A 22,508-nucleotide genomic window follows, 5' to 3' on the forward strand; every position below is an offset into this window, starting at 1 on the left:
AAATATAATAAGTATTTTCCAGAGTTCAGTGAATAGTTGTGGCTAATTATCAAAACTGAGAAAGAAATTAAGGGAACTCACAAGTTTATAATTGGTCAGTGAGAAGTTCAGGTGGCTTCTGGGACTTGCAACTGATATCTGAAGTGTGGGTAGTCTTGTGGGACTGAGCCCTTAAACTCAGTGATACCTCTGGGAGTTAGTTGAACTGAATTGTTGTACATCCAGTTAGTGTTAGAAAATTGTTAGTGTGGAAAAACTCCACATATTTGATGTCAGAAGTGGTATCAGAAAACACCAACAAAGGATATGTGTTCGTTTCATTAAAAGCCTAAAAATCTATCCTTAGTGGGAAAATTCAAATTCAGCAAAAACTCACCACAAACAAAACTATACTGAGATTTTCAATGTTTCACTTTCCATTTGTAACCCATGAAATAGTATACATCAGTAATAATGTTATATGAAAATTCACTTTTACACTTGATATCAGATGATACCACAGCATGTAAGTTTTTAATCTTTTACTGTTTCTATGAGAAACAATACCTCGCATATAATTCATAGGTTGGAAAATACACCATTTTGCATATCAGAACACCAAAGACTATATAGGAATGTCCACATCAAAAAGTTTTTCTCAGACGACTCAATTCATCTGGTGAAAAACTCAGATGGCCATCTGAATTTTTGTTTTAAAACCAGCCTCTACATATTCTGTGCCCAATCACCACATTTCCAAAATACAAAACAAAGTTAATGTTATTCAAGTCCTTTCAGTAAAAATAATGGAGACAGAAAATGCAAATGAAATTTAGAATAGAAGGAAAGAACTACACTGTTAAGCAGCACTTGGAGTAACAGCCAAAGATAAAACTATCTTCGTTTATGCTTGTTGGAAACAGCATAAACACAGTTCTCGGAAAAGTTAAAATTCTGACATACCTCTCCTTTTATTTTTTACTTTTTCATCTCCACACCTTACTACCAGTAGCGGGCTGGGTGGGGAGGGGGTTTGGGTGGGGGAGGAAGCTATTATTAGCCTGAGTTCATAATAAATAACTCAAACATTCAAGAGTAATGATGTAACAAGCTGATAGATTGCTTTACACATATCTGCTCTCCATTCTACTGCCCACAACTAACTCCCTCACCATTCTCCTTGGATATAAAGGTCATGAACCCAAGCAAGTAAATAACAAATTATCTTAATAGTTTTAACCTCTTACCAATGAAGGAGAAAAACAGAAAGGGAACAACTTATACACAAATCCTCGTGAGCTTGCTTAACTTGGTTAAAGTGTGTGTTATATACACACAAACACATACACTACCAGTGTGCTGGAGTTGGCTTGTAGCACCTCACAAGAGTTTATAGTGTGCCCCTCTTTTCAAAGCTGCATTCAATGGCATAACGTGTAGCTTGACATTGGTCATGGTGGGAGTATTTATGTAATAGAAATTGGCAAATATTACAAATCAGGGCTTTTTTTTAAAGACAGTTGCTAAACATTTATCAGCACACTAGTAGTAATACACCATGGCAGAATTTAGAACAGGTTTAGTACTTCGATAAAATGCTATTCTTATTGACATTTTTACATATTTCTAATGCCAAATACCATCAAGTTTTAAAAATGGAATCTAACAAGTCAAAAAAACTGTTTGCAACAAACACTACAAACTCTTTTTTCCTAATTTATGCCCCTATATAAACACATTAGGCAGCTAAGCAACAGGAAGAGAGAAAGTCCACCAAAAGAAAAGTTAAAGAAAAAAAAAAGGTTATCTTAGCCTATTTTACTTCCATTTCTTCATCTGTAAAGGAGAAAAAATAATAGTATATACTCACAGAGTTGTTGGGTGGATCAAATGAACTAGTATGCATAAAGCCCTTAGAACAGTACACAGCAACAGAGGCATTGCTACAGAAATGTTTGCCATCATTTTCTACTATTAAACTATTTGTAGTATGATCCCCCACAGAAAGAAGTTTAATAACTTTTTGAAAAGGTAATGAAAAAAGACAAAAAGACCTAAAAAGCAACCCTAAATTGCCAATCTACATGAAAAACTATCTTGTTTACTATGAGAATCTAGCTTTACCTTGAAATCACATACACAAAAAACTACAGAAGCACAAAATTGTAGATTACAGTGATTTGAACTATCTTAAAAAACAAGAAGACAGTAAAGATTTCTGAAGAGGAATAAAGATATTTTTTGAGTAGGTCATATGAGTGTTACTTAGAATTGGATTCCATACCTGCTGACGACTACTAAGATCCAGCTGCTTCCAAAACTGGAAGTCTAAACAAAGGTCACGCCAGTACTTGCAAACCAATGATGCGGAAAGGCAACGCTCATCCAGTGACAAATTGGAAAATATCTGTGAATAAAAAACGGTACCATATAATATGTGCTAAACATTTTCAAGGCACAGGAAAAGGTTTTTATTAGTTAGAAAAAGTTAACTTTGTAAAAAGAAAACCTTCTTGAATAAAAGTGGCCATTATTGTAAGTCACCGTAAGAGATCACCTTAAAGAGAAACTATGATACAGGAGCTAAAAACGGACTGATGTTATATTTTCTGTAAGAAGAGGAGGGGAAGAGAACAGGCATGTACTGACATGTGTCCATGCATATCTTTGTGTTTGCTTATATTTAAAAAAAAAAAAGAATTGAAAGCATTAACCAAAAACTAATAAAAAAAAAACTGTTTACCTTTCTGGGAAGGGAAAAAAGACTAGGGAAGAACGAGTGATAAACTTGAGATTATTCTGAAGTTTTACAGTTTGACCTTGGAGCCACGTGAACTTTTCATATGTGATTTAAGAAAAAAAGAAAAACAAAAGTAAATCATAAGAAAGGTACTTTACCTTTATGGTATCTTTTCCAAAATATTCATAACACCAATCTAATAACAAAATATATATACCAAATGTGGGACATTCTACAAAATACTGGATCAAAACTCCTCAAAAAATTCAAGGTCATGAAAAACAACAAAAAAAGAAAGAAATTATCACAATTCAGAGGAGACTAAGAAAGAATGACAACTAATGTTATCCAGTTAGATCCTGGGACAGAAAAAGACATTAATGGAAAAACTGGTGAAACCACATAAAGACTGGAGTTTAACTAATAGTAATGTACCAATGCTGATTTCATAGTTTTGGCAAATGTACCACAGTGTCAGAAGAAAATAAAATCAGGGGAAGTAAACAAGTATGAAAGAAAAATAAGTCTCAGGACCCCAAAATCACTAAGCCAAAGACAAAAGTCAAGGTGGGAACTGTATCAGGCAAGCCTGCCTCCCATTTTATTCCTAAATAAGATAGCTACAAGGATTTAAAAAAAAAAAAAAAAAAGCTACATACTTCCCTCACAATTTGACCAAAAGGAAATTCTCTGTGGACCTCAAGATCTTGACCCTAAAGCAGTTCTGCTGAATTTCACCCTGACCATGTAAATTGATAGCTTCTCTTCACAGATATGGGACAAATGACAGACAGAACTCCAACATCCCTCTGCTCACCTAAGACAAATGCATATCTGATTGCTTCCTCTGCCATATTGTTTATGTAAAAATGCAGGTTCACTGAGTCAGACTAAGGCATAAGTGATTATTCCTCTACACTCCCTCAGGTGTAAATTGAGTATTCAGTGAAAGGCTGATAAAAGACCCAAAAGAATGCAACCTTTTATCTTTTACCTAGCTATAACCCAGTAGCCCTGACTTCCAGTCTGTCCCTCCTTTCTGGACCGAACCAATGTATATCTTATGTCTCATGTCTTCCTAAAATGTACAAAACTAGGCTGTGCCCAACCACCTTGGGCACATGTTCTCAGGATCTCCTGAGGGCTGTGTCACAGGCCACTTATCACTCATATGTGGCTCAGAGTAAATCTCTTCAAATATTTTACAGAGTTTGACTGCTTTCGTCAACACTGGATAAGGAATATAGGGGAAATCTCTGTACTATCATTGCAATTTTTCTATAAATCTGAATGTATTCCATGTCAAAACACCATATATTTTAAATATATAATATAAAAATAAAATTATTCCAAAATAAAATCTATTCTAAAAAATAATTTTTAAAAGTTACATCATAAAAAGATGGTTAGGGTCAGGATGAAGGCCAATACAAATCTTGGAAAATTAAAAGCTTTATCAACAAATACCATGTGTGGGCCACACTGAGATCCAGAATTGAACCAATTCTAAGAAGATACTTTTGAGACAATCAAATAAAACTGAATATAAAAGATATTAATTTAAAGGAATTATTAAATAAGATTAAACACTGAAACAAATGTGAGCTATACATTTAAGAAAGATTAATAAAAACAAGTAAGATAATTATTTACCCAGTTATTCCAGTTCAGGGTTGCAGGTGACCAGAGGTCAGGGCACAAGGTAGGAACCAGCAATGGACAGGACACCAATGCACCACAGGGCACATGTACACTCACTCATACCAGGACCATCTAGACACATGCACACCTTATACAAAACCTAATGTACACAGCTTTGGGATGTGGGAGGAAACCAGAATACCCAGAGAAAATATGTGCAGGCATGGGGAGAACATGCAAACTCTACATAGACAGTGGGCCCAGCTACGAATTGTTTTGTTTTGTTTTTTTTCTCATTAACATTATAACAAAATGATGTTGAACTAAAGGCTATTAGTCAAGGATTTGTTGTAATACATGATTTCAATTATAATTATTACCTAAAATGACTTACCTCTATATGGACAAAAGTTATAAACATATAAGCTAGAATCTCTACTATGTTTAAATCTTGGGCCTCGGGAAAACAACTGCCTGTTACCTTCACAACCAGTTTTTCCTCCAACAAGTCTAGTGAGAAGTATAGAATATCATAAAAGTGGCAGGGCATGGTGGCTCATGCCTGTAATCCCAACAGTTTGGGAGGCCGAGGCAGGTGGATCATGAGGTCACGAGTACAAGACCAGCCTGGCCAATATGGTGAAATCCCATCTCTACTAATTATACAAAAATTAGACAGACATGGTGGCGCATGCCTGTAGTCCCAGCTACTCAGGAGGCTGAGGCAGGAGAATCATTTGAACCTGGAAGGCGGAGGTTGCAGTAAGCCAAGATTGCACCACTGCACTCCTGCCCGTGCAACAAAGCAAGACTCCTTCTCGGAAAAAAAAAAAAAAAAATCATCAAAGTCACTAGCGAATTTGTCTCCCATGCCAGCAAACATGTATTAAGCCCACTACAGCCTTTTACTTGCAGGCATTACAACTAAAATATCTGGACAATATATTAAAAGCAATTGCCTCAAAACTCTAAAAAGTTAGTAACAAATGAATTGTGGAAGGGTGCCAAAATTTGAAGAATGGCCAATAACAAAGATGAGCTTCCTGGGTTTTTTTTTCTTTAATCCCCTAGTATGGAATTCAGGGTGGTCCCTGTACAGAAACGCACAGGAGGTAAAAATCAACAAAAATTCAGAGAAAAAGCTATCTTTCTGGACAAAGGACCAGGAAAATGGGCTTCTGCAAGACAGAGAATGTGAGAAGACTTGATTTTTGGTTTTCCTTTCTTCCCCTTTTCTCTTTTCTCCCTACTGGCTATGTCCCAAATGCTACGTCAGTAGCAGAGCTGCAATATAGACCCCAAAAGTAAACCCACCATTCTGGCCAAAAGAATTGGGGAAGAGAACTCTGTGGTCCAACAAGTAAACAAAGAATTCCCACTACTGTTTCTTAATTTTATCATAAAAGCAGCCCCAGTCATGCAAAACTACACAGCAGCACAGGTGGCTGTATCTCTGAGAGAAACTCCATCTTTCTAGCCAGATAACCAAATAAAGTTTTATTGGCACAGAAAACATAAATGAATGTATACAACTATGTGCCAATAAAACACGATTTACAAAAACTGGCAGTGGATTTGGCCTGTGAAGGGCTACAGTTTGCTGGCCCATTCACAAGAAAAAAGGAAATGAAAAGAAACTGCCCATGAGAAAACCCAGACATTGGACTTACTAGACAAAGACAATAAATCAACAATTTAAGACATGCTCACAGAGCTAAAGAAAACCGTGGACAAAGAACTAAAGGAAATTATGAGAACCAAATAGAAATGTCTCACCAAATAGAGAATATTAATAAAAAGTAGAAATTATGAAAATAAATCAAATAAGAATTATAGAACTAAATTATACAGTAATGACATTTTAAAATTCACTACAGAGATTAAACAGATTAGAGCAAGTGGAAGTGTTATATAAATAAGCCAAAGATGACCTCTGTGTATTGGTTCCTAGGTTATTTCTTCACTGCAGGACGAGACTCATTAGCTCAAGAGCCCACTAGTACCAAACTCGAATTTTTACACATCCCATCATGCTGCTGAGTGACATCACCTAGACAGGTAAGCCTGCTCTCCAATTCTCCTGTCCCCCAGGGGTTGCCTTGCCCTCCTCCCCTTCTGTATGGCAGTCTACCTCACTGTAAGCCTCTGCACAGCTTCATGCTGTAAAAGAAGTTTCCTCTCATATAATCCTGTCCAAGTGCCACCAAATGAAGCTTGTTGTGTGTTACCACCTCTTATAATCATATCTCTTTCTTGAGAAACATCAAAATCCCTTGAACCTCTACAAGAAGAAAGAATCAGCAAACTTAAAGATAGGTAAATTAAAATTACTGAGTCTGTGGACTGAAGGAAGATGAACATACATGTGGAACCCCACCAAACATACTAATATACATATAATTGGAGGCACAGAAGGAAAAGAGAGTGAAAGAGGCCTAAATATTTGAAGAAATAATGGCTAAAACTTTCCAAATCTGATGAAAGGCATGAATCTAGCTCATAAACTCAATGAATTCCAAGCAGGATAAATGCAAAAGGATTCATATCAAGACGCATCATAATCAAATTGTTGAAAGATAAAAACCGAGAGAACCCTGAAAGCAGCAAGAAAAATGCAACTCGTGAAAAGGACACTCAATACAATCAACAACTGATTTTTCACTGGAAACCATGGAGACCAGAAGGCAGTGGGATAACATATTCAAAATGCTGAAAGGAAACTGTCAACCAAGAATCCTCTATCTGGTAAAACAACCCTTTAAAAATAAAGGCAAAATTAAGATATTTCCAGATAAACAAAAACTGAGGAAGTTTGTCACTGGTAAACTTCCCCTAAAAGAAATACTATAAAGAGTCCATCAGGCTGAAATGTAAGGGGATCAGACAGTGGCTTAAAATCACATAAGAAATAAAGGATACCAATAATTGTTGGTATTTACATAGGTAAATATAAAAGTGCATATTACTGTGTCTTTGGTTTGCAATGCCTCCTCTTTGCTATATGATTTAAAAGACTACATAAAACAGTAATTATGAATCTATATTGATTGGCACAAAATTCATAAAGCTGTAACTTGTGACAATAACAACAAATACAGGAGCACGGTTTTTATATACCACTGAAACTAAACTGGTATTAATTCAAACTAAATTGTTATAATTAATAGTGTTAATTATAACCCCCAGGGTAAATACTAAGAAATACACACCTAATTATTTACTATATTTTATTTATATATATAATTCTCATATATACATATAATTCTCACATTACATAAATGTAACATATCTAAATATATTATATCAATATAAATATAATATATCTAAATATATTAATATAAATATAATATATCTAAATATATTAATATAAATATATATCTAAATATATTAAATTTATATTTATATATCTAAATATATCTAAATATATAATATAAATATAATATATATCTAAATATATTAATATATTTAGATATGTTATATTTATTTATATAATGTGAGAATTATATGTATATATGAGAAGGGGATCAAAATGGTACACTAGAAAATATCTGACACAAAGAACAGCATCAGAGGAATTGACAAACAAAAAATATATAAGACATAGAGAAAACAAATAATAAAATAGTAAATGTATTTCCTTATCACTAATTACACTAAATGTAAATGGGCTAAACTTTCCAGTTAAGACACATAAGGCCAGGGCCAGGCACAGTGGTTCACACCTGCAATCCCAGCACTTCTGGGAGGCTGTGTTGAGTGGATCACTTGATCCCAGGAGTTCAAGACCAGCCTGGGCAACATGGCAAGACCCTGTCTCCACAAAAAAAATGACAAAATTAGCCAGTCATAGTGGTATGCAACTATGGTCTCAGCCACATGGGAGGCTGAGGTTGGAGAATAGCTTGAGCCCAGGAGGTTGAGGCTGCAGTGAGTTGTGATCGTGCCATCCAGCCTGGACAACAGACTGAGACCCTGTCTCAAAAAGAAAGACACAATGAATAACAGGATAAAATGTAAAAACACAATCCAATTATATACTGTTTACAAGAGACTCAATTTAGATCCAAAAATATACACAGATTGAGAGTAAAAGCATGGAACAATACATATAGCAAAAACTGACAGAATTGAAAGGAAAAAAAACAAAAAGGGTTCCGCATTAATGCTTGGAGACTACAACACACAACTTTCAATAATGGATAGAACAACCAGACAAGAGATGAACAAGTAAACTGAACACTTGAATAAGACTTAAACATGGCCTATCAGATATCTCTAGAACACTACACAAAATAGAATACACATTCTTCTGAAGTGCATAAAAACATTCTCAAAGACCAAAGTCTAAAATACTACACTACAAGTCAAGTCTCAACAAATTTGAAAATATTAAGCTCATACAAAGTATCTTTTCCAATGACAATGAAAGGAAATTAGACATCAGTAACAGAGGCCAGGAACAGCAGCTCAGGCCTATAATTCCAGCATTTTGGGAGGCCGAGGGAGGCAGATCACTTGAGCCCAGGGGTTTAAGACCAGCCTGGGCAACATGGCAAAACTCCCATCTCTACCAAAAAATACAAAAATTAGCCGGGCGTGGTGGCATGTGCACCTTTAATCCAAGGTACTAGAGAGGCTGAGGTGGGAGGATTGCTTGAGCCCAGAAGGCAGAAGTTGCAGTGAGCCATGATCACACCACTGCACTCCAGCCTGGGTGATACAGTGAGACTCTGTTTCAAAAAATGAAAGAAAAGAGAAGAGGAGAAGGGAGGTGAGGAAAGAGGAGGGGAAATCACTAACAGGAGGAAATCTGGAAATTTCACAAATACATGAAAATTTAACAATCAACAAGTAAGAAGAACTCATAAAGAAAACTAGAAAATAATTTGAAATTAATGAAAACAAACACATATAGCAAAATCTACGGGATACAGAAACAAGTAACTACATTTAAAAAGAAGAAAGATCTTGAATTGGCAACCTAAACTTCTACCTCAAGAAACTATAAAAAGAAAACTCAATACAAACTAAGCAGAAACAAGGGGGAAAAATACAGCTAATACAAATGAAATATAGACTAGAAAAATAATAGATGATCAACAAAACCAAAAGTTTATTCTTTAAAATGATGAGGCCAAGCACAATGGTTGACAACTATAATCCCAGCACTTTGGGAAGCCAAAGTGGGAGGACTGCTTGAAGCCAGGAGTTTTGAGATCAGCCTGGAAAACATAGCAAGACCCTGTCTCTACAAAAATTATTTAAGAAATTAACCAGGCATGCGCCAGCATGCCTGTGAACCCAGCTACTCAGGAGGCTGACAAGAGGGAAAGTCACTTGAGCCCAGGAGTTTAAGGTTGCACTTCCATTTACATAGCTATAAGCTATGATCACACCACTGCACTCAAGCCTGGGTGACAGAGACCCTGCACACACACACACACACACAAAATTGGCTAGACTAAGAATAAAGAGAGAAGACTCAAATTTTAAAATCATGTACAAAAATAGGAACATTAATATCAACCTTACAAAAAGTACACAATTATAAGAGAATACTATAATTGTATGCTACCAAATTGATGAAATAGATGACAAATTCGTAGAATATAAACTATAAAAACTGACTCAAAGGAAATAGAAAATCTGAATAGATGTACAGCACGTAAAAAGATGGAATATGTAATAAAAAACAAAAAACTTACAACAAAGAAAAGACAAGGACCAGAGGGCCTCACCAGTAATATGCTTCAAAAAGAATGAACACCAATCTATCTTAAATTCTTCCAAAAATGAGAGGATGGGATAATACTTCCCAACTCATGCTATAAGGCCAGCATATCCTGATACCAAAGCCAGGCAAAGAAATCTCAAAAAACTACAGACCAATGTCCCTTATGAATACCGATGTGAAAATCTTCAATAAAATATAAGGAAACTAAATCCACAGTATAGTAAAAGGGTTATACAACATGACCAAGTAGGATTTATCCCAGGAATGCAAGGATGGTTCAACATATGAAAAAAACCCATGTAACACACCATATTAATAGAATAAAGGTAAAAAGCAAAAACAAAACACATGATCATCTCAACTGATTCAGGAAAAAGCACTGGACAAAATCTAATACCCTTTCTTGATTAAAACATTCAGAAATATAGGAATAAAAGAACACTTCCTAAACCTGAGAAAGAGCATCTACCAAAAACCCCTAGTTATCATTATACTTAATGGTAAAAGACTAAAAGTTTTTCCCCAAAATCAGAAACAAAACAAGGATTTCTGCATCATGACTTCTATGCAACATTGTACTGGAGATTCTGGCTAGGGCAATTAGACATGGAATATAAACAAAAGGCATCCAGATTGGGGAGCTGGAATTAAAACATCCTCTATTCACAGATGTCATGATCTTATATAGAGAAAATCCCAGAGAATAAACACAAAAATTAATTTTAGAGCTAATAAGCAAATATTTTTATATACTAGCAATGAATCATCTGAAGATGAAATTAAGAAAGCACTTCCATTTATAATAGCATCAAAAAGAATAAAACTTTTTTTACAGTTCTCATTTCTTTATTGAGATTTCCAATTTGTTGGGTCAATGTCATCATATTCTCCTGTAATTATTTAAATAATGTTTCCTTTCTTTTACCATGTTTATAATAGCAGTTTGAAGTCTTTGCTAAGTCTAATATCTAGGCTCACTCACAGTCAGTTTCTATTAACTGCTTTCTTTTTCCCTCAGCATGGGTCACATTTTTCTGTCTCTTTACGTGTCTTAAAATTTGTTGTTAAAAACTGGACATTTTGGATAACATAGCCAGTGTATATTCTTTTTTTTTTTTTTTTTTGAGACGGAGTCTCACTCTGTTGCCAGGCTGGAGTGCAGCGGCGTGATCTCGGCTCACTGCAACCTCCACCCACGGGTTCAAGCTGGGATTACAGGCGTGAGCCACCGCACCTGGCCACCAGTGTAGAATTTTATATTTCTGAGCCTTTTAACATGTCTGGCCCTAAACTGTGGAATCTGTGTCCTGGGCAGTGTGACTACATCTGTTCAGATTTTAATTCACATATATATGTTTTAGCCTGGCTTTCTAGAGAAGTCATTCTGTGTCTGAATAGCTTAGTTTTCAGCTATGTACATGCCAAAGATATGCTCAAACAGCTTGAGCCTGCTCTTTAATCTGTATCTGGGTTAAGAAGGGCACATTAAAAGCTTCAAGAATTCTCATCTGCCTTGGCCCTTGCTCTCAGTTAGACAACCTCAGGTCTCCCCTACACATGTGCATAGTTTCACGATATGCCAGGATATGTGAAGAGGTTATCCCTTTATGGTTCTCTCATTTCCAGGGTCTGCCTTTTAATTTATAGCTACTCTTCCACTCACCCCAACTGGCACTACAACCTTAAACTAGCAAATGCATGGTTTTTCCTTGTTTTCCCCTACCAAGTTCAGTACATTTTATCGACAAAGGTTTTCACTCATTGCCCCAAATTGAATCAGCTCTCTGACAGCAAAGCTGCTGGTTTTCCAAACTACAATTCTTGCCAAAAGTGCTGGGACAGGAGGTCACAGTAGAAGCCCACGCGAGAATGCTGTAGACTTGCACTATTCTTACCTGAAACTCTAGCAGTTTTCCTAAGAATAAATGTTTCTCAATGATTTTCTTTGCTTTTGGTTGATTTCCAGAGTTCAAATAGTTTTGGGCAATTCTGCCATTTTTATACTTTTTTGTGTGTGGAAAGGATTCACCAAACTCTTCATGCAGCCACAGGTGAAAGTACATTTCTTGCGGATATTTTTATGCTTGTCCTCCTCATTTTATAAATGAGAAAATAAAAACTTACATGGCCTAGATCATTTTTTAAGGTTAAAGGACTATGTGGTCTTAAAGGGCTAATTTGTCAGTTAACAATCAACATGTAGGGCAGGGCATGGTCACTGCAACCAAGTAGCATCTTGTTTGAAACATGCCTGACTTTAGCTATTATCTTTTTTATAAAAGTGATATGGCTGTTATAAACCACAGGTCATTGACTAAATCCAGATTTGTTTATCCAAGTGAAGAAATTTAAGATGTGGGTAATAAACATAAAATAGGATATTTTGCCAAAGGTAAACAACTTTTTAAAGAAACTGTTATATTAAAATGCATTTTTGACTGCTTTAAAGCAGGTAATATTAACCTATATAAAAGAGAAACATCCTTGTTGATATTGAGCCAAAAATTAGCCTATGATGCAACATATAGTTTAGTTTCTCTCCTCTGCCGTAAAAAAAAAAAAAGGGCAAGTATGGTAGCTTTCCCAAAAAACATCCTTTAAATTCTTAAACATCCTCACATTTCTCTCCCAAATTCTACCTGCCTCGTTTTTTTTTTTTTTTACAGCTATAGTAACTTCCTAGCATAAAAGATGAAGCAAAAGCAATACAATTATAATAGCTATTGACTCCCTACCAGGAGAACAGGGCATAATTTCTAAGAATGTTTTCCAATAGTGATGATAGACTTGTGCCTCTCTACGCAACAACCCTTCTAATATTCGAAAAGAAAAATTGTCATAGCTCCTTAAGTCTTCCCTTCTCCAAGTCAAACAACTCCAGTCCTTACCAGCAGAGCCAGAATCCTTTCACCACCACATGGCTCTACCGTGGCTCCAACAGCAACTCCAGTCAGAATACGGACATTCCTTAGAAATATCTCTTCGTGGTGTGGCGTATTCACCCTGAGTCTCAGCACAGACTCTAAACACCTGATGATACATTCGTTCATAAGTATTTACTGAGCGCTACTATATGCCAGGCACTGCACTTAAAGGAGGAGACAGAGCAATGAACAAGATTATGAATCCAGAGTCGCTGCACCCAAAAACTGGGGTTGGCAGACACTGAACAATCGCTAATTCAATTCATCCCAGACAGTACAACTCACTTCGTGCTGAATACCACTAGGACCATGAGACTCAGACAGAGAATCTTTATTAGAATTTTCTAATACAAGGAATGGAAATCTACATGTCCAAATACACACAATAGGGCAAGCCCATGGTAATTCCCATATGTCCTTTAGACAAAGTTTTCAACAATCCTCAGGAAAAAATATGAAAAAGAACAACGCGGTATAGGATAAGTTTATTTTATTCTATTAGAGTTTCTCTTTATTATGAGATCATGTCCGTTTTTTTTCTTGGCATTAAAATGTTTTTTACCTCATGAAATAATTTGTAAGCAGAAGGTACCTGGCTTTGTTTTGGTTCATTTTGAAACAGTCTTATTTGCCAAATAAGAAGACAGCAATCAAGTTTCTATACCAAATATTTGTTGATATTTTATTTATCCATATCATCCAGTGATTTAAAGGACTCAAGAAAGTTCCCTTTGTCCTAAAATGCACCTCTGCACACAAAGAGTAGGCAATTACTCTTCCAACAAGTAGACCTCCATAAGAATTAGATCATTACATTTTGACACAAGGAAATGTAAGTTTTCCCACCCTCTTGCTGTATCACTCACAAGAACAATAATATCACTGTAAAACAGACCCAAACACACAGTACTGTAAATATGCAAAAAGTCTAGTCAAAGAAACTATATTGGTGACAATAACAATTGTAATTAATGACAGTTACTTCAGTAACAGTAAAAGTAGCCAAATTCTTATCAAGGTTATTTATGGCTAGTCTCTAGTATCATCCACAATGAAAATGGTTTATATTTATTAAGCTCCAAATAGGGTAGGGTGGGAGAAGAGAGAAAAGGAGGGAAAAAGTTAATAATAACTTAATAAAAACTCTATTATGTAACTAAAGTTTGTCACTAGCATTGACAAAACTGCAAAATATTCTTGGTAGTTGAAAATGACACAAACTTCATGCAGGACACCCATCTCCCAACAAAAAATACATCTGTGCTTACCTCTGGTAATCTGTATGCTTTTATGCAAGGGTTAAAATGTAGAAGGGCATTACAACATAGCATAAACAAAGAGGTTTTTAAGTCAGGTGGTCTTAAATTCCCTCATTCAAGACCTAGATCTACCCTTTACTTTCTGTATGTGACCTTGCACAAGTCATTCAACCACTTCAAGCCCCACTAGACTGTCAGCTCCACAGGAGCAAAGACCACTTCTGCCTGACTCACTACTATAAACCGTGGCCCACAGCACGGAGAAATCAGTTTCTTCCTGTATAAAATAAAGATATTAACAGTATTTATCTCGCAGCGTTAACTAGATAAATGGGATATTATATATATAAAGTCTGGCGCAGTGCCTGATTATGGTAAATGCTCAGTAAGTTAACCGTTTGACATTAACTACCAGCCATCAAACGTGAAAGTAATGTTTAAAGACTTTCAAACACCAACATGCAAAGCCTTTACCCACTAAGTATAAATTCCTCGATTAAAAAAATTTTTTTTTCCACAGAATACCTGCGAAGTTTCTAAACCACTGGGTTGGGATTCTAATAATAGCTGAACCCTGAATGGTGGGTTATAGAGTCAAGCTATTAAAAGACATTCAGTAGACTCCAAGTGCTCCTACTTCAAAAAATAGGCCATACGCAGAGGCCCCACTGGCTTCCCAGTCTCCCCTTGGGACGTCCCTAGGCTGTCAGGGAACCCCCCTCCTCCGCGCTTAGGGGGAGGAGAGAGAAAGCCTCGGAGGCGGGGGCCGGGGGTGGGGGAAAGCGAGCATCCCTGCGCCTCTCGCCCAGACCCACCTTGAGCAGGATGGACGGCGGCAGCTGGTTGATGTCTGGGGTTTCGGGGGGCGGCTCCCTGTGACAGTCGCAGGGGTTTTCGGGGGGCTCCCGACAGTCCGCGTCGCCACATTCATGCTGCTGCTGGGCGGACGAGGGGGCGGTGCCCCCGGCTCGGACAGCGTCCCCGCCAGCTTCGGTGGGGGCACCTTCGGAGGTGGGAGAAGAGGGCGGAGGGCAGAGCGGCTGCGGGGGCTGCTCCGGGGCCTGGCAGCAGCCGGCGTCGGGGGGCCGGGGCGGCGAAGCGCCTCCCCCCGCAGGCCCTCCCCCGCCGCCGCCGCCGCCACCGCCGCAGCCCCCGCCGCCGCAGCGGGGCTGCTTGCAGGGGGTGCAGGCGGGGACCCCGGCCCCCTTCCGCTTGCACACCATTTCGGGGGGCGTAGGGGGCTCGGCCGGTGACGGTGTCGGCCCCCGGAAGAGCTGCACGGCGGCGGGCGGCCCCAGGAAGCGCACCGGCCCCAAGCTGGCCAGGAAGAGACTTCGGCCCTGCTGCTCCCAGGCGGCGGCCGCAGCCAGCCCCAACTCTTTGCAGCAGGAGGCGGGCGACGAAGCCGAGGCGGCAGCGGCGGCGGCGGCCGAGGATAGCAGGAAGCGGCGGGCAGCAGCGGCGCAGTCCTCGGCGGCCAGGGCCGCGTAGCGCCGCGCCAGGTGCTGAGAGGAGGAGGCTGCAGCGTAGGCCCCGTCCCGCGGCGGCGGCGAGAGCGGCGGCTCCTCCTCTGGGCCGGCGGGGGCGGGCGCGCCGGGACTGTGCACGATGAAGCAGAGCATGCAGGGCCCGCGGAAGAAGCAGTCCCGGCTCCGGGGCGCCGCCGGCTGAGGGGGCACCTTGGCTGGGGTCCGGCGGGGCAGCCTGAGGAGAGGGCGCCGGCGGCGGCACCAACTGCAACAGCGAGGCCTCTTCTGGCTCGGGCGGTTACGCGGCTCCTTCGAGAGAAGGTGGCCCATATAGAAGGCCCCGAGGAGGGGGACCGGGACGGGAGGGAGGGAGACCCAGAGAGGCGGGCTCCCGGCAGCGGGGCAGGCCGCTCGCTGGCTCGGCCCCCGGCGGGGTCGCCCTCCCTGCGCACACACACGCACACACGGGCACACACGCGACGGTGGGGGGTGGGCGTCAGCTGCGGGCCGCCGGAGTGCCCGACGGGGGCTACATGCTTTGCCCAGGGAAGCCGGGAGAACGATGGGCGCGAGCTTTGGGGATGCGAGGGAGGGAGCGAGCGAGCCTGCCGGCTAGGCGACCAGTCCGGGCCCGGCCAACCGGCTCAGTCAGTCAGCGCAGCGGCGGGGGCAAGGCCGGGTCCCGCTCGGACCATTTTAACTGCGGATCCGCCGCCGGCGCGCGCACCCGCGACTCTGCTCGGAGCCGCAGGAGCGCGCGGCCCGTTCCGGCAGGGGGCGGAGCCAGTTGCGGTGGCGCGCTCGTGGCGGGGACGCCGGCACTCGGCTGCTCACCCGGGACTGCCGTCACACCGGCACTACGGGAAGAAGCCGGCCGGCTAGGGCACGGAGCTCTGGGCTTGCGGGGTGCGGCGCACGCCCCTCCCTCCCACCGCCTAAGGTTTTTCCGAAGCTGCTGGGCGTGCGCCGCGTTTCTGAGGCGGGAGGAGACACTTCCGAGCCAGCTGTGTGACATCCGTTTTCACAGCCGCGCTGACGTCTCGAGGTGTAAGTTCAAGAGCTGCCATTGGCCGGGAGCCGCTGGGCTCTTCCCCTCACCTTCCACCCCTGTCACCACCCCTGACTCGGAAACCGAGGCCACTTCGAAGCCGCGAGGCGGGTTCCGCCGGAAGGGCCAGTGTGGGCGCTGACCGCGCTTCAGGCGGAGTGGCAGATGCGGCCCCTGGGTGATGCGCACCAAAGTCATGTGAGGGGTTGATTGGTTGTGCGGCACCACTGTTTACCCACTTGTGTTTTCTTAATTGTTGCGTACTACTGCCTTTCCACAACTTTATTTCAGAATGAAAGCATATATCAAATTACCTGTGCACAGCAGAAAGATAACAGCTTCCCCACCCAGTGAGCCATTCAACACCCAGGCTACAAACTGTAGATCACTTTATTGTCTACACCCTCGGAATCCTGTCTAGCCGTCTGTTGTATATTTTAAACATGACGGTGCAGTGCCTGCTATATGACAAACCTTGGTGATCCAGATGAGAAAGAGGAAACAGCTATGCAGGCAGTCCTTTAGAAGGTTTGACTATATCGAGGCTAAAGAGCTAGGGCAGCTGCTAGAGCGGTACCTGGTGCGGAGAGGTTAGCTTTCACAAGCGAAAAATTAGAGGAGGCAAATACCATGGGAATGAGCCACTCTAGTGAGAGAAATAAGAGGAGAAGGTGGAATGGAGAGTGCTTTAGGAAGGATACTTTCTTCTTTGTGATTACAGAGAATGAGGAAAGGTAGATAAAGGATGGATACAGAGAGGTGGATGTTTCTAGCAGGAAGGTGAAAGAGTTCCTTTCTGTTGATTTCTGTTTTGCTTCAGATAGAGCTTGGTTACCTGCTGAAGGGTGGAAGAGAAGTGGCAGGTGTTTAAAAAAAAACCTGCTAAGGATAACTTGAGAGAGCTGACTGAGGAAGAAGTATTGCAATATTCAAGGCCCAGTGGCTTGGAGAAGACCACTGTTGGAACCTACATTGCTATTCCCACTATAGTGGCCAGCCCCACCCAGCCTGCTCTCAAACATGCTGTCAAACAATTGTTAATTCTGGCCTTTTTGTCAGAAATGACCAATCTTAAGTCTGTCACATTCAGGGATCCTTTCAGAGCCTAATGACAGTGATGCGGAATTCTAGAAGCAAATATTTGTCAAAAGATTTCACAGACATACACGCTATTCACTATCAAATGCATTGCCTGAACTACATTTACGTACACATATAATCCACATAACTTTCATCCATTTGCCTGTAGGGGAATCTTCCAGGGCCCCAGAGCAGTGCTTGAGGACTTATTACAGATCCTTTGACATCTCTACTAGGCTGCACTTTCACAAAAGGCAAGAGTATTATAAAGTGTTTTGTAACTTTATGTCAAAAATATGAACCTGTCAGAGCCAGATGTGGTGGTACCTATCATTCAAACTACAACAGGGCTGGTGAGGCGTGAGGATCGCTTGAGCCCAGCTTGTTATGATTATGCATGTGAATAGCCACTGTAGTCCATCTTGAGCAGCGTAGCGAAACACAGTCTCTTAAAAAAAATTGCGACCTATACATTTCATATAAGTTAAATACACATCTGCCCTATGAGCCAGCAATCCCTCATCTAGGTATTTATCCAGAGAAATAAAAGCATATATCGATAAAAAGACATGTACAAAAATGTCCGTAACAACTTTATTCATGGTCACCAAAAACTATAAACTGCCCAGATGCCCATCAGTGGGAGAATGGATTAATAAACTGATATATTCATCTAATTAAATACTACTCAGCAACACAAGAGAAAAAGCATGGATGAATCTCAAAAACTTAGGATGTTTTATGCTTTCTGGATACGGGGCCCTCGAATCGCTACCTGGTAACAGGCTCCCTATGCGATTCCTGTACAGACAGCCTGGCACCATGCAAATGTATCAGAACTACACATACCATCCAACTTCAACTTCTTGTTTTTAGAGATGAAGCAACTGAGTCTGAGAGTTCTGAAGTCGTTGCTAAAATTTACAATATTTGTTTCCTTACTCCCAGTTCCTAAACCATTCAACCACAAGCAAATTGTCTTTGGTCTACCTATTGGACTCTGTGCTGACAAAAGATACTTGTTTTTTATAGTTGAGATATTTTGCATGTCTGTTCTCATCACCCACCATCATCACACCACTAGTTCTCCCCAGAAAAAAATTCAGATTCTTTGAGGCTTAGGATTATCTCTAACCCTTCTTTTTATTTCTTTACCACAGCAAATAGCAGAGAGAGTCTTGTATAGTTCATCAGTGATTAAATAAGCTACTACTACTATCAGGAGAGCTGTAATGAGTTTTGGAACTCAGTACCCTAAATAATAATACTAATGTTGTAAATGTTAAAGATACAGAATTATGAATAAGAGTCATAAATTAGAATTATAGAGACAGTTGTAGCAGCTGATGGCTTTGCTAGTTGGGGGGCAGAGAGGGTGGAGTTGCAGTGGAAACCAACTCCGGACAGCCAGGAGCTGGACTGGCACTATTAGCTAGGCATTTGTGGTACTGGCAGCTGTCCTGGCATTCTCAGTTCTCATTGTTTTGTCAAATATAAACAGTCTCACAAAACATCAACATCAGTTATAGTCACTTCATGACTACAATAGGCAAGACAAAAATAAGACCCCTCCACAATCATGTCTGAACACAGCAAATACAAGAACAGTCTCTAAACCACAAAAATGACCAAACATTCTGGTTAATATAAGTGACCACTGTTTCTTGGCCAATTACAGGCTTAGCCTTGATCCATTCTTCCTGCCTTCTAGATAGCAAATATTAAAATATTAAGTTATAGGATCACCTGTTTCCTGCCAGCATCCAATCCAGAGCAAAACCTTGACACTTCCCCAAAATCACCTAACAACACACTCATTCCTGTAATGTTTTTCACAATACCAATACCTTCTTACTGAGAGTGCTCCTGCCCAACTTCGCTCCTCATTGCTCTCTGCCTGCCTGCAACAAGACATTAAACCCACCTTGGTTTGAATCTAGTTGTTTTCCTGCTGCTCTTTAACTAGAGGGAATTAGCATTTGTTATTATCAAATGTCACCAACCTATCTAAAGTTAATCCCTCCTTTGCCCTTTCCTCTTACCGTTTTTATTTTCTTTATAGCTCATTATCACATTTTTAAAAATTGTTGGTTTGTTCAATTAGAACACAGGCTCCATGAGGACAGGGATTTTGTTCAGTTTTTGGGAAGATAATCAGGCTACTGTGTAGAATACGGACTAGAGGAGAAGCAACCTCTTAGAAGGAAGGCCAGTTAAAGTTGTTCAAAGGGTCCATAGAGAAGCCTTAAAAGTATGAATTTAGGGCCGGGTGTGATGGCTCACGCCTTTGATCCCAGCACTTTGGGAAGTCAAAGCGGGCAGATCACCTGAGGTCAGGAGTTCAAGACCAGCCTGGCCAACATGGTGAAATCTCACACTACTAAAAATACAAAAATTAGTTGGGCACGGTGGCGCATGTCTGTAATCCCAGCTACTCAGGAGGCTGAGGCAGGAGAATCACTTGAACCTGGAAGGCAGGGGTTGCAGTGAGCTGAGATTGTGCCATTGCACTCCAGCCTGGGCAACAAGTGCAAAACTCCATCTCAAAAAACAAAAAGCAAAACAAAACAAAAAAAAGAATGTAGGCATTCTGGGAATAATGAAGTAAGGTTGTTATTGAGAAACATTTCTGATGTGGAGTTGTCAGGATTTAATTCTGAATTGGATAGAGGGAAGGGAATGATGAATATAGGGAGAAAACCCCCAAATTGCTTGTTCTTATGATTTATTTCAATGAATAACTTATGGTGAAATAATGGATTCTATAACGTAAAATAGTTACATATTTGAATAATATTCCAACCTGAGGTAGATTTGAGTTATGGCATACTGAGATTCACACTGAAAACCAGTATATAAATTTAAAATGTGGCAAAAAGGTAAAAAGAAAAGTTTTTTCTTCTTTGCTAACATAGGTTATACTAAATTTGAAATTCACATTTGCTTATAAAAAGACAGCCTTGTGTAAAAGGTTTTCATGCTGCTTGAAGTTGGGTAATGGTGGTTGTGGTAAATAGCTAAAACATCCTATAGCACCAGTGACGCACAAGGAGAACAAAGTTCACATGCCATTGATCCCAGTAATTGTGGTAAATGTGACAGATGGCCTAGAAAGACATTGTCTGATGCATCTTAAAATCATGGAACACCCAGGTGTTCAGTAAATTTAATTCCACATTATATTGTGTTTTTGCTGAAATACTCAAGGCCAAAGATGATAGTGAAAAACAAGTTTCCAGAGAATTCCCTTCAGGACAATCTATATTCCTGAGTAATTTGTTTCAGACATGATATGAAAGTTCAGCTGCTGCCTGGCCTGTTCTTCCCTAAGCTCTTCTCTTGACTGATTCATTCTGAGTTTCCAGATGATATCAGCCCTAATATCACCTCCTGTCATGAGAGCTCTTCCCCAGTCACTCTGTTACACTCCCCTGTTCATTTCCTTCACAGCGGTTACCACAGTCCGCAGTTGTGGTATTTCTGTGTTATTTGACTATCATTCCCATCAGAATTAATTCCTACTTTGTTTCCTCTCAAATTGCCAGCACCTAAATTTGTTAATCAACTGAATTTTAAAGGCAGATTTTCGGAGTCTGAGACAGGAGGAACACTTAAGTCCAGGAGTTCGAGACCAGCTTGGGCAACATAGGGAGACCTTATCTTTACGAAAAATTTAAAAATTAGCCGGACATGTTAGCTCACACCTATACTCCCAGCTAATCTAGAGGCTGAGGCGGAAGGGTAGCTTGAGCCCGGGAGGTCAAGGCCACAGTGAGCCATGATCTTGCACCACTGCGCTCCAGAACCTGGGCGACAGAGTGAGAGACACCCTGTCTCAAAAAGAACCAAATAAATAAGTAAAGGCAGATTATCCTAGGTGGGCCTGACATAATCAAGTGAACTCTTAAAAAGAGGGTCAAGGAACGGCTGGGCGTGGTGGCTCACACCTGTAATCGTAGCACTTTGGGAGGCTGAGGCAGGCGGATTGCCTGAGCTCAGGAGTTCGAGACCAGCCTGGGCAACATGGTGAAACCCCGTTTCTACTAAAATACAAAAAAAAAAAAAAAAAAAGGTAGCCTGTAGTCCCAGCTACTCAGGAGGCTGAGGCAGGAGAATTGCTTGAACCTGGGAGGTGGAGGTTGCAGTGAGCCAAGATCGTGCCACTGCACTACTCCAGCCTGGTGACAGAGCGAGACTCCAAAAAAAAAAAAAAAAAGAAGGTCAAGGAGAAGTCAGGGAGATTGAAAGCAACAGCAGATGCTTTTCTTTAGCTGTGAAGAAGTAAAGTTTCATGTTATAGTGAGACCTATATGGCAGAAAATGGCAAGTGGCCTCTAAGAACTGAGAGTAGCCCCTAGCTGATGGTCAGCAAGAAAGCAGGCCTTCCTTCCTACAGGATTCTTAATTCTGCCAACAACCACATGAGTTTGGAAGAATACCCAGAACTACAGAAGGGAGCGCAGCTTGGCTGACACCTTGATTTCAGCCTGGTGAGAACCTGAGCAGAGAACCCAGCTGAGCCCATGCCAGGACTTTTGACTTACAGAACTACGAGATAATAAATGTGTTATTTTAAGTCACTTCATTTCTGGTAATTCGTTTTTGCATCAAATGCAAATGTTTTTGCATGGAAT

General features: G+C 40.6%; 2 protein-coding genes across 2 annotated transcripts in view; one reads left to right on the plus strand and one right to left on the minus strand.

Moving 5' to 3' along the window:
• FBXL17 (F-box and leucine rich repeat protein 17) overlaps positions 1-16,483 on the minus strand; it is a 525,355-nt gene extending 508,872 nt beyond the window's left edge. Inside the window, exons 1-2 of the mRNA XM_024928895.4 lie at positions 15,093-16,483; positions 2,264-2,386 (exon numbers count right to left, since the gene is read on the minus strand). Coding sequence (XP_024784663.2) covers positions 2,264-2,386; positions 15,093-16,076 — 1,107 coding nt within the window. The 5' untranslated portion in view covers positions 16,077-16,483. The remainder of the gene's footprint in view (positions 1-2,263; positions 2,387-15,092) is intronic.
• LOC117980343 (uncharacterized) overlaps positions 16,131-22,508 on the plus strand; it is a 176,129-nt gene continuing 169,751 nt past the window's right edge. The window contains exon 1 of the mRNA XM_063604582.1: positions 16,131-16,793. Coding sequence (XP_063460652.1) covers positions 16,280-16,793 — 514 coding nt within the window. The 5' untranslated portion in view covers positions 16,131-16,279. The remainder of the gene's footprint in view (positions 16,794-22,508) is intronic.

Source organism: Pan paniscus, chromosome 4, assembly GCF_029289425.2.
Source record: "Pan paniscus chromosome 4, NHGRI_mPanPan1-v2.0_pri, whole genome shotgun sequence".
In the NCBI taxonomy this organism is placed as follows: Eukaryota; Metazoa; Chordata; class Mammalia; order Primates; family Hominidae; genus Pan; species Pan paniscus.